The sequence below is a fragment of the Narcine bancroftii genome, chromosome 6, assembly GCF_036971445.1.
Source record: "Narcine bancroftii isolate sNarBan1 chromosome 6, sNarBan1.hap1, whole genome shotgun sequence".
NCBI classification, from domain to species: domain Eukaryota; kingdom Metazoa; phylum Chordata; class Chondrichthyes; order Torpediniformes; family Narcinidae; genus Narcine; species Narcine bancroftii.
Genome location: NC_091474.1, coordinates 7500740 through 7513794, shown reverse-complemented (window position 1 = coordinate 7513794; position 13055 = coordinate 7500740). Strand labels below are relative to the sequence as shown.

At 39.2% G+C, this 13055-nt stretch overlaps 1 protein-coding gene across 5 annotated transcripts in view; it reads left to right on the top strand.

Annotated features, from left to right (window-relative positions):
* Positions 1 to 13055, top strand: part of ptgis (prostaglandin I2 (prostacyclin) synthase) — a 61517-nt gene that overhangs the window by 37733 nt on the left and 10729 nt on the right. For all 5 annotated transcript variants that reach the window (XM_069883803.1, XM_069883802.1, XM_069883807.1 and 2 more), the window contains 3 exons: positions 1329 to 1483; positions 2429 to 2610; positions 10808 to 10961. In XM_069883803.1, the coding sequence (XP_069739904.1) occupies positions 1329 to 1483; positions 2429 to 2610; positions 10808 to 10961 (491 nt within the window). The remainder of the gene's footprint in view (positions 1 to 1328; positions 1484 to 2428; positions 2611 to 10807; positions 10962 to 13055) is intronic.

Here is a 13055-nt window from a genome sequence, read left to right as displayed (position 1 = left end):
TTTCCTGTTGTTAGGTGACAAAAACTGCACACAATACTCCTCACTAATGTCTCGAAAAATTTTACCATAACATCCCAACTCCTGTGCTCAGTACTTTGATTTATGAAGGCCAATATGCCAAAATCTCTCTTTACAACTCTATCTACCCGTGATGCCACTTTCAGGAAATTATACATCTGTATTCCCTGATCTCTCTGTTCTAGCGCACTCCATTTACCATGTCCTTTCTTGGTTTGTCTTTCCTAAGCAGCACCTCAGACTGGCCTGCATTAAATTCCATCTGCCATTTTTCAGCCCATTTTTCCAGCTGATCCAGATCCCTCCGCAAGCTTTGATAGCCTACCTCACTGTCCTCAACACCTCCAATCTTTGTGTCTTTTTCAAATATGCTGATCCAATTTACCACATTATCATCCAGATCACTGATATAGACAATAAACAACAATGGTCCCAGCACCGATCCCTGAGGCACACCACTAGACACAGGCCTCCAGTCCGAGAAGCAATTATCCACTACCACTCTCTGGCTTCTCCTATGTAGCTAATGTCAAATCCAGTTGACTACCACCCCATGAATACCTAGCATCTGAATCGTTCTGACTAAATTCCCATGTGAGAACTTGTTGAAGGTCCATGTAGACAACATCCACAGCTTTTCCTTCATTAAACTGATAGTTTATATTGCAGAGATAAGAGACTGTAGTTGCTGGAACCTGAACAAAAAATGAGTTGCTGGAGGGTCAGGTGGTATCTATGGAGGCAACCTATGTTTGGCGTTTCAGGTTAAGACCTTGCATCAGTCCTTCATGCTCCCTGACCCACTTCATTTCCTCCATTGGCTTGTTTTTTTTGGTTCACATTTACAAGACTGAATAAAAGTATCTATTTTTGAATCTGACTACTGGTGAATATTGGAAAACATTTTTGACAGCTTTGCTTTATATAAATATGATTAAATCAAGTGGAAATGATGGGAGTTTATCGACAACACTTGCTGATAATATTATAATTTAATAAACTTGCTTCTTTAATCTGAAGATTTAGAACTCCCCAACCTACCAGTTCAATCATAATTTCCAATGCTTTGAGGTTTCTACCCAAATTCCATTTGTCTGTTTCACCAGTGTTATTTTAGTGGAAGTATTTGATAATGCATTGGATTCATGAATAACAGGAAATAATTGCTATTACATGTGCAGAGGTATTTGAAAAGGCAATTGAATTCAAAGCAGTTTAAAATAACTCCGAAAAGAATGTTAAAATTCTTGTTGCTAGTCAGTATTTGTCATTTTGACCATTGGCTGTAATTTTTTTTGTTCTTTAATTAGGGCAGGATATCTCACACTGTATGGAAATGAAGCTGCAGAAAGTTGGGAACAGACATCCAAAATTAAAGATAAAGTTAATTCATCAGAAGTTTATAATGTATATAGGAGACTAGACCAACTCTTGATGAAAATCGTCCGCTCCACATTGTCTGCAGGTGAGCATGTCATGTATGTAATGATCAAGTTCAGGTTTAATCATCATCCAAGTGCACGAGTACAACCCATTCAAGCAGCATTCTCCGGTTCTTGGTGCAAAGCATGTGGACACACAAGCAGACCTAACCCACACACAGACCTACAATGCATACGCAGGACAAATATTACAGTAAAAATCCTTAATTCCAGACTGCTCAGGGATTGAGTTGGTCCAGATTTTTGAATTTTCCAGATTCTCAGGCAACGCCTCTAAAATTCAAATTTAAGGAGGAATAAAGAAGAGATGAACAGGTTAATTTTAATCGTTTATTCATTCACAAATCCAGCATGTTTCATTTATCAGAACAAGCAGTTTTAAAGAAAAATAAAGTCAACACTTGGCAAAAATGTAAACATCAATTTATTTCGCAACAAAAAGGAACATGTCATGCATGAAATTATGTTTAAAAATGAACATAGCAAAAAAAAATACAGTATACAAATGAATTTCTTTGTGATAAGATTACCTGTATTACACGTGGTCGTTTGTTGCCAGTGTGCATCTGTGGCCCTTACACACACCAAGGCCTGCTAAATTTAAAACATTTGAAAGTCCAGATTCTCAGGTGGTCTTGCCTTTACGGTACCTTTATATTTATATATGAGCAGTGTCTTTGGTTGTTCAGCAGGAAGAAGCTGTTTCTCAGCTGGGTGGTGCTGAGTCTGACACTCCTGTATCTCTTTTCCAATGGAAGTAGCTGAAAGATGCTGTGTGTGGGGTGGTAGAGGTCCTCAATGATTTTGCACCCACTCTTCGGGGATTGACCCTGGTGGATCACGTCAGAAGGAAAAAGAATTTAAAAATTAAAATAGAATTTAAAACATTCACAGTCTGATAAATTGTGAAATTTTGATTTTCATTTAGACAGATTACAGCATGTTAATAAACCTTATTCCCTTGGTAGATGAGAAGATACAGGCTGCCTCAGTAAAAGAGCATCTTTGGCAGTTGTTGTCTGTGGAGAAGTTAAGTACAAGAGTGAACAGAAGCAGTTGGATTCAGACTTACTGCAGCCATCTCCAGAGGCAAGGCCTACACAAGGACATGCAGGCCCGAGCAATGGTTCTACAACTGTGGGCCACACAGGTAGGGAGTCCTTGCAATAGAACTCCTTTCACTGCTGCAAACATACTTACATTTAAATAATATCTGATCTCTCCAGAATACACTTTTCCCATTCATAATATTTCATAGCATTTGTGACCCTGATAGAGCTTACCTGTAACTAAGATTTCCATGGAATTAACCACCTATCTACCCTTTACTGATGTGTTTAGATCCAACTTGTGTTTGACCCCTTATCTTTACACCAAGCGGATGTAGGAACTATAACTTGTATGGGATCATTGATTCTGTAAAAAGCTCAACCAATGTTACTTTATTTATTTTTGGAGCAAAGTCTTCAGACATAGTTATTGATGTAAAAACACAATGTTGGTGAAACTCAGCAGGTCAACAGCGAACTTTATATTACAAAGATAAAGATACATAACCATTGTTTCAAGCTTGAGTCCTTCACCAAGGTATGAGCAAACTGTAGACTGGCTCCTGAATAAAATGGTGGAGGAGATTCATAGGCCCATAGACAAAGGAGAGAAGGCACAAAAGAAAATAGGGGAAGGGGGATAGCTCTTCGAATGGAGAGGGAAGGGGTGGAGAGCTGGAGGAAGGGAGACAGAGGGACAGGGAAGAGAGGGAGAATGGAGAGTAGCCTGGCAGAAACTTGATGTTAATCCCATGCAGCTGAGGAGTGCCAAGTAGGAGTATTAAGTGTTACTCCTCCAAAACAAGGGTGGCCTTGTTTTGGCAGTACAGTGAGACCATGGACAGGCCGGAATAGGGCACAGAATTGAAATGGTTGGCCACAGGGATGTCCTTGTCATCGATGCACTCAGAACGGTGCTCAGTCTCTCAGTCTTTGTCCAATCTCTCTGATGTAGAGGGCTTGCTGTGTTTCTCCAGCATTGTGCTGTAACTTCCTTTATTTCTTATCATTTTAATGAAATAATTCAATTTTTTTTCAAAGGAGTTCAGCACAGCTAGTACGCCTGTAACAACTTGGATTCACTTCTGGGCTTGGCTGCTGTCTGGGTGGAGTTTGCATATCCTCTCTGAGACTGTGTGGGTTTCCTCTGGGTGCTTCAGTTTCACCAAAGACAAGTGGATTGACATGTTAATTGGCTCGCCATTGTCAATTCTCTCTATTGCAGAGGTGAATGGCAAAATATGGGGAGCTGACGGGAAAATGGAGAGAATAAAAAATTAGATGAGTGTAAATGGGTGCTTGATGGATGTTGGGCTAAGGAGCTTATTTCCCTCCTATGAGCCCATATTTTTCCATGTTCAGTAAAATCCCCATTATCTGGAGTTCAAGCAACCAGCAGCCTCAAGCAAATGGCAAAAAGAATCACGGAAAGTAAATAGGTAAAAAAATAAGAAATTTGCAAATTCTATCATGGTAATTTCATCAATCACACAACACGCAATCTCAACCAACCAGCAAATACACATATCCAGCATCCACCATTCCCCATAGGTGCCAGATACCAGGGGTTTTACTGTCTAACACACTATGAATGCTTTATCAGTTTATATTTTATAGTCACCTCTTTGTTATTGCAAGTTCTCATAAACACTTCAAGTAGGTTGAGATCAGTTTGTAAACCATGCAGAGAGGAGTGCAGTGGGAATGGATTTAGCTCTTGTGATCGGAGAAAATATCCTTCCAAAGTACTTACAAATCACATCAGAAATCTGGCGTTTAGTTCATTAGAACAGAAATCAGGGAGCTGGTGAATGCCTTAAACAGATCAGTTCAACTGGGAATAGTTTTGAACAGTTCACTCCTGATTTTTTTAAAATTTAGACATACAGTATAGTAACAGGCTCGTCTGGCCCACAAGCACGTGCCTCCCGATTGATCTACAACCCCCAGTTCATTTTTGGAAGGTGGGAGGAAACCAGAAGAGCTGTTGGAAACCCCCACAGACACAGAGAAAATGTACAAACTCCTTACAGATAGCGCGGGATCCGAACTCAGGTCACCGGTGCTGTAAGATTGTTGCCCTTAACCGCTATGTTGACAATGTCAGCCCTAAATTCTTTTTTTAAATATTATGTTGCAATTGGGGAGCAAATGTTAGTATTTCCCTACTGATGTCAAGAAAAAAGTGTTCCTCTACTCTCTTGTATATAGTTTTTGTGGGAAACTCATTATTGTGCTTGAAGAATTCTTTGTAAAAATTGGTGAATGTGAAAATAAGGCTAATTATTTACATTTCTCTAGAGCTATTGTTTCTGGATAGTCCTTCCCAGACTAATTTTCCAAACTGTTACTTCCTCACTCAGACTGAAATAGTTCAATGTTATGGAGTTAAAAAGGCTGGGGTGCAGTCACACATTCTGAACATGGCCATGCCTTAAAATGGATTTCTGATATTCATCTGCATTAGAAGTGATGCAGTAAAACAAGCTGGTGGATTCTGTTTCCTAACACACAATAAGACCTTGTGTGATATTGTGAATCATTCCTTGGCAGCATGTACCGATCTGGAAAGCACAGATCAGCCTGGAGCCAGTGCTATTTTAAACATGATAATAGTAGATCCTGTTACAAGGGACTGCACTGTTATCCCTGAATATTGTAAAATGATCCTTAACTATATTTGCCTTTAAAGATTTCCCTCCAATCATTCTTCCAATTCATGGTTATTTTTGGTATAACTATTAAGAGAGAATAGGATATGTCTATGAAAGGCACTGGAGGAAAAATGCGATAGCTTCTGAAGTTTCTGTAGGGATCAGTTCTAGACCCAACAATGAAGCAGCAATTCCCAGGCACTGATAGATTCCAATACAGCAGCCATCCAAAGTCAAAGTGCTGCAGGGACTGCGCAGGCTGCCCTCGTAATGACTATGGATTGCAGCGGATAGTGGAGATAACAGAATCTCACAGCAGGCAACTTCGTTTGCAGACTAACATAGTTGCTGAGGTACCACCTAGGGTGATTGGCTTTAATGCCTGCCTTTCTTCAGAATGACAGCATTTGTCATCCACCCTTGCCACACTGCCTGCACCCTTGTTATGGCCTATCAGTAAGCCAGCCTAGGGACCTGTCACTCACACTGAGATGGAGCAATGTGCAACTGTGCCATCTGGGTCCAGAGTTGCTCGAGGTCATGCACCAAAACTATCTGCCGTCTCCTCCATTTAAAATCATCCCCCTTGCACCAGTCATGTTGGAGCCATTCATCGGACTGTATTCACAGCCAAGGGAGCTTAGAAGTCAGTCACAAGGATAGCGCAATGCCTTTACAATGTCAGTGATCAGGACCAGACTGGGGTTCAAGTCCCACACGGTCTGTAAGGAATTTGTATATTCTCCCCATATCTGTGTGGGTTTTCTCTGGGGGATCCTCTTTCCTCCTACCATTCAAAATGTAGCAGGATATAAATTTGGCAGCACAGACTCCTGGGCCAAAATGGCCTGTTACCCTGCTGTATGCCAACGTTACGTCACATTTCAATCTAATAACTTTAATTGATTTAATATGTTGATCTTTTCCTATTTAGAATTTTCCTATTTTGACCAAGTTGGTATCATAATAGTTGGGAAGGAAAGGTGTGAAATTATTGTTTAGGGAAATGAATACAGTTCTTCACAGATGGGTCAAGCACTAAAAATTTGTCAAGCTTAGCTCCTTCTTTATCTGAAATGTCTTCCTCCTCATTAGATCTTATTTGATGCCCCAATACAGTTCCATCATTTAAAGAAATGTCATTTTAAAACATGGAACACAAAGGAAAAAATTGTGTACAACCAAGACCCACAACCATTAGTGAGATATATAACTAGATGATTTGTTATTGTGACAGAGAATTCCAAGTGTGCTTACTGAAAGGTTAACCCATTTTATACACCTATGTCACTGGAGAGTGCTTTTAAAAAAAGCTCACTCTTTATCAACAATTAACAATTGAAACCTTACCATTAAAAATCAGTACTCCATTAAATTTGTCTTGTAATGGGGTATTTTTGAGTGCCTTCATATTAAATAAATCAATTTGTTTTTGCTGGTAATCGTCAATTATGTTCAGACTTTCAGCTAGGAATGTGCTTTAAGTACAAAATGCTTTAAGTCATAAGGTTATTATCGGTAGACAAGACCATACAAGTAACAGCTCATTTTCCTAGAGCCTGGATGCAACTTCTAGCATTCATTCCCAAGAGGATGATCACCCAATTATTTTCTAATCCACCATCTTGACAAGCAAAAATCTGCACTGCAAGCTTCAGATCCCAAAATTCCCTTACTCATTCTGTCTCAAAATATTATTTACATCAAGTCTTGCTTCTTGATATCTGCAATAATTTTTTTTGTGTTAAGATATTTTGAGAGCATTTCTGAGAGATGAATCAATGAGTAATCTTAAATAAATAATCCTTTGCCCAACGCTGTGCTTTAAAAATGCAATTAATGCCACCTGAGTGGTAATTTGTTTACAAATTATTTTTGTCATGCTCTGATCAACTGACAAGAAAGAAAATGTCATTTTCTTATTTGTCCAACAGTCTACTTCCATGAGTCAAATTAAAGGGTGGCTTTCTTTTCACGGTTGCTGTAAAATAAACCCTTAAAGTTTGAAACATCATATGTAATGGTTGAGTTTTTGGGACCAATTTTTAGAGTAAAATATCAGGTGTCAACTATAACGCACATACTACTTTTGACCATGGTAAGTACCCGAGACCTTTGGGGATTTGGGAGCTCAGATAGGCAGGCTGGCGGCCAGGACCTGTTGGTAAGTCCGCGTTCATGGTGTCAGGAGATCGAATGGGCGAGTGGGCAGCTGGCATCGGGTGGCAAGTCTGAGTTCGGGGCATCGGGTTCTCAGATGGGCAGGTGGCAGGTCAGGGCCTAGATGCGAGTCTGCGGTCGGTGCGTCGGGAGATTGGATGAGTGGGTGGGTGGACAGGTGAGAGTCCACAGTTGGATGAGGGGAGGGGGAGAGAGGAGGTCAGGAGCTCAGATTGGTAGCATCAGGGAGCTTGGATCAGCAGGTGGCCTGTACCTAGATGAGATTCTGCAGTTGTGGTGTTGGAAGTTCCAGTGGGCGGGCAACCAGGCCCTGGGACATCTGGAGCTCTAGTGGGTGGGCAGCCAGGGCTTGGGCAAAAATCAGGGCATTGGGAACTCGGATGGATGGGTGGCCGGGGCCAAAAATAGGGAGGGGGGGTGGTTGACTTTTATGCAGTATTGTCAATTACATGCTTATATTCAGTAGATTTGTGTTCCCTTGACCATGGTGCTGAATTCTCAGCTGATTAAAATACTCTTGCTTTACCTTGCTGAAGGGTTCGAGGCTGAAACACCGGTTATGTATTTTTATCTTTGCTATTTGAAGGACACTGCTTGACCAGCTGAGTTTCTCCGGCATTTTGTGTTTTCACTGATAAAACCACTCTGTTGCTTTTATGTGTAATGTACATGACAGATGTCTCTGATTATTAACTTTATGCAGTAACATTTCCTTTGGATATGTGTCTTTAGGACCTGAATTATTGTTTCCATTTTGACATGCTAAATATGTAAGCCAAGGTCACATTATATTGATTTCTTTGTTAGATATCATTAACATTCCTTGTGAATTTGCAGAAAATATAAGCCAAAAGGTATTTTAAGTTCTCAGCATTAATAGGAAGTAAAAATTAGCTAGATTAAAAATAAAAACTCCCTCTCTCTTTCTCCAGCTGTGTGGGTGGTTTGTTATTTGAAACTAAAGAACTAAATTCCTCACAGTTTATATTAACTATATTATTGCAACTAGACATGGGTTGTGGTTTTTTTTTATAACTTATCTCAGAAAAAAAACCGATCTTGGTCCACGTGACAATAAATTTGCATGTGAACTCGAATGTTGAGAGGGTTTCCCAATTCAGGATTAAACTCCCACTCTTTGCAGGCAGCTATACTGTATCTGTAATTACAAAAGTCCCTGCTGCTTTTGCACATTTTGTGTTTTTGTTGTATATTCAATAAGTCAGCACTTTTCATCCATTTCTATTTTGTCCTGAGCTTTGGCCATAGCTCAATGGTACCACTCATACCTCTCAGCTGGAATTTGTGACTCGAGTGCGCAGTCTAACTCATTGTATCCATGAGCTAAGTGTTTCGCCAAGGAACATAAAAAAAGGTTCTGTCACCATTCTCAAATGAATGGTGAATAAGTCAAAACATTATCTGAAGTAAGAATGTTTGGGTTTTTGGAGGGGGGGTGGTTGAGGGTTAGGGGAAGAGTTCTTTTGGCTAATGCTTATGGCTAAACCTACATCATTGCAAGTAAACTCACTGGCCGTTTATCTTGTCACAGTTGGTCACATCTTTCCCTAATTATAACAGCAGCCAAGCTCACTTCAATAATAATTGCTGGTGACATATTTTGTCTATGTCAGCAATCAATGTACAAATATAAGATTTTATGTTTCTATGTATGAATTTATTTTTTATATGTGTTTTATCAATTTACCATGTTTATGTCACTGAAGGATTATCCTTAGTCCGGGCTTTTCAATATTCAGTCTCTGAAGCTATCACGAGTAATTAAGAAAATTCTCCCCACATTCATGATTAAGACGGGAAAAGTTTGGTACATCAAAACATGACTGTTTTAACAATGATTGATTACTCAACAGGGTAGTTTCTTTTAGATTCGGGGTCAAAGATTGGGGAGGGAAGGGAAGATTTGCTCATTCCTGCTTGTAACAAAATGTCCATATTGTAATTAGTGGTCTTCCCCTCCTGACACCACCTACCCTCTTCCCCATACAAGAAATACTGGATATAACTTGTGGAGTTTCCATTATTTGCCAATAAAGCATGCACCAATATCTTTCCCCTTTATTGAAGAAAGCAGAAGGTTCCAAGTGAAGATAATTATTCACATCTGGATTGTCTCCAATGTATCATCAGGCAGTAATAGGAGCAAGGAAAAAAAATTATTTGGATTAGTGAGTCTCCCTATTAATAGTTATTAGATTGAAATGTGACGTAACGATGGCATGGATAAGCAGTGAATAAGAATAACTTGGAAGCAAATAATTAAGTAAACTTAGAAAAATAAAATTTAAATTGTGCAATTCTGGTCTGTAGGAGCTCATTGTAGAATGGATTGTATTTTAATGGATTTTACTTTTATAATCATTTCAGTTAAATCTTTAAAGAGCAAGTAACATCATGAACTGAGTAGAAAATGAGCTAGTTTTCTGCACAGCCTGATAATTAATAAAAAAACAATCGAAGTGCAGTTGCTGGGTTTGCTGTTCTGAATTATCTAGTTCAATAGACTCTACACCGCAGATGAAGAATGAAATCTAGCCAGTCTATTATGGCAACATCAATTTCCTCCAATGTTTTAATCTAACTAACTTTTCACTCATACCAAGTCATTAGTTAAATGTGAAGAATCTATTTTAACAAGTTGTATATTTTGCTTTGCAGGGAGAAAAATCAACATCAAAAATGTTTTAGTGGTGATAAAATTGAAACAGTAGACCAACCCTTAAAGAAGGCTTAATATAGGGATCAAGTTATGGTGCACTTTCTTCTTCACTTCACTTCGAAATTACATTAAGCACTCATAGTTCTATACAGGTAGCGATTACATTTGTAAAATGTTGAGCACATGAATGTTGTTTATAAATCAATCCTTTTTGGACTGGTCACTTTCTCCTGTCCAATTTCTCCCTCCCTTCATTGCTTCTTGCTGCAACACCATTGCCTCTTGTTTTATTCTGTATTTCGCGCACTTGTCAAAATTGTAGCCAATGCCAGTCCTATTCCTTTGTATTAGCTAGGGGTGCCACTTTCACTTCTGAGTCATGGGAGTGAAACAAAAAGATGGTGCTCCAGTGGAATGCTGAAGGACTGCTCCATTTCCAATTATTCTATTTTTCAAAACCATTATTTTTGGATGACATGCTGTATATTACAAGTTCTAATCTTCTTTAAATGCACAATTTTAACATCATAAAAATTAAATAACTAGTACATGGAAAATCCTTTAGATGCTAATAAATATTATGGATCATAATTTTCTGTGTTGAATTACTGAAAGTTTAATTTTCAACCAGATTCACTGTCAACAAAGACTTTTACAAATTGTGCATTACTTCTCCAATGTGGCCTTTGGCACTTGACATTGACCCATCTACTGAATCACTTGATTAAGAAAACAGATCTTGTCAAGCGTTGTAACATCATGAACTGCTTTTGATTTTTTCAGGGTAATGTTGGCCCCACGGCATTTTGGCTCCTAATATTCCTCCTAAAGCATCCAGAAGCGAAGAAGGCAGTCCAGGAGGAAATTAAGAAAATCTACTTTAACCAAATAATGTTCACTGCTAATCAGGAAGTACTCAACAATACACCTGTTTTTGGTACGATTTTCTTTATTTATAATATCCCTTCATTCGTTCTTTGCTTAAATTTCAGTTAATTTAATAATTGATATGTTAACAACCAGTTTTTAAAATAATTGAATTAGCTCCAACTTAAACCATGAGCCATAGATCAAATGTTGCTTGAGGTTTTAGGATTATCTTTAATCTTTGATTTGGAATCTATAGATTTACAGTTTCAGTGTGGAATTTTGATATTGTGCCTATTGTTCTCTCCTAAGAGTAACTAAATTTGTAAAATTATGATGGTACAGGGTTTCATTTTGTTTCACTTTGACTCTCTTCAATGCACAAATGTAAATCAGCATTGTTTCCTTCTGTATTAATTTGGTTGAGTGTAATATTCAAAGAGATTCAAAGAAATCTCTTGGTGCCTGCCACATTGACCACCGCCAGTGGGCTGATATTGCCTCAAACCGTGCATCTTGGCGCCTCACAGTTCGGCGGGCAGCAACCTCCTTTGAAGAAGACCGCAGAGCCCACCTCACTGACAAAAGACAAAGGAGGAAAAACCCAACACCCAATCCCAACCAACCAATTTTCCCTTGCAACCGCTGCAACCGTGTCTGCCTGTCCCGCATCGGACTTGTCAGCCACAAACGAGCCTGCAGCTGACGTGGACATTTACCCCCTCCATAAATCTTCGTCCGCGAAGCCAAGCCAAAGACAAAGACAAAATTCAAACATCAGAAAATATTGGTGCTCAGAACATGCTTAAGCTAATGTAAAAGCAGCTTTGATTGAGATAGTGTCAAGTCAAATTATAATCAATCTTTGATTGTGTCTAAATACTAATCTTGTACAAGGACTGCTTAAAGAAATCTCTTGGTGCCTGCCACATTGATCACCACCAGTGGGCTGATCTCGCCTCCAACCGTGCATCTTGGCGCCTCACAGTTCGGCGGGTAGCAACCTCCTTTGAAGAAGACCGCAGAGCCCACCTCACTGACAAAAGACAAAGGAGGAAAAACCCAACACCCAACCCCAACCCACCAATTTTCCCTTGCAACTGCTGCAACCGTGTCTGCCTGTCCCGCATCGGACTTGTCAGTCACCAACGAGCCTGCAGCAGACGTGGACATACCCCTCCATAAATCTTCATCCGCGAAGCCAAGCCAAAGAAAGAAAAACTAATCTAAATGAAATATGGTTCAATAATAAAATGGTTTGGGGATTTGGTAAAACAATGACATATTACAAAGTCCTAGATGGTTTGGATTGTCTACATTGAAAGTGTTTGATTTATATTAACTGCAAAATTCATAAATGGAGTGAAATTGGGAAGGTTGACTATTCCAAATGAAACTCAAGATCTCAGTCCTCTTAAGTATGCTGTATTAAAACTCATTCTACATGTGAAATGGATGAATGCACCACCAGAAAAATGTAGGCTCATTCTTCAGAGCAACCTCACAACAATATTCATGGTGGAAACCATTATCATATGATTCTTGGTTTGTTGCTGTTACAAGATCAAACCAGCAACCACAAAGAAGGCACATCACACAGGGGTAAAGATGAACAATCACTTTATTAACAAAAACTCATCTCCAAACTTTCATTTAAAAACAAACCCTTTTATAACAATGCCCACTGGTTACTATGCAAATTTCTATAACAGTATAAAACTAATAAATTCCCCAGCCTAAATATAACATGTAATTAAAGTCTAAGTTATATTTCCAACCAGCCCACAGAAAAACTTAAGACACAAAACAAACACAAAACAAACACAAAACACACAAGACTCACAAAACTTCGATCTCAACTGAAGCAAAGATCATAAACAAAATTCAGTTTGTTTGGTAAACTGAAGCCAAAAGATCTTTGAAAGAGAGAGAGACAGACAGACAGACAGACAGACAGAGGCAGAGAGAGAGAGGCAGAGAGAGGCAGAGAGAGGCAGAGAGAGGCAGAGAGAGGCAGAGAGAGGCAGAGAGAGGCAGAGAGCGAGAGAGCGAGAGAGCGAGAGAGCGAGAGAGCGAGAGAGCGAGAGAGCGAGAGAGATTTGGATCCTTCTGGCTGCCGAAATTTTCATCCTTTTTGAAATCCCAACATTCTAATCTGTCTTCC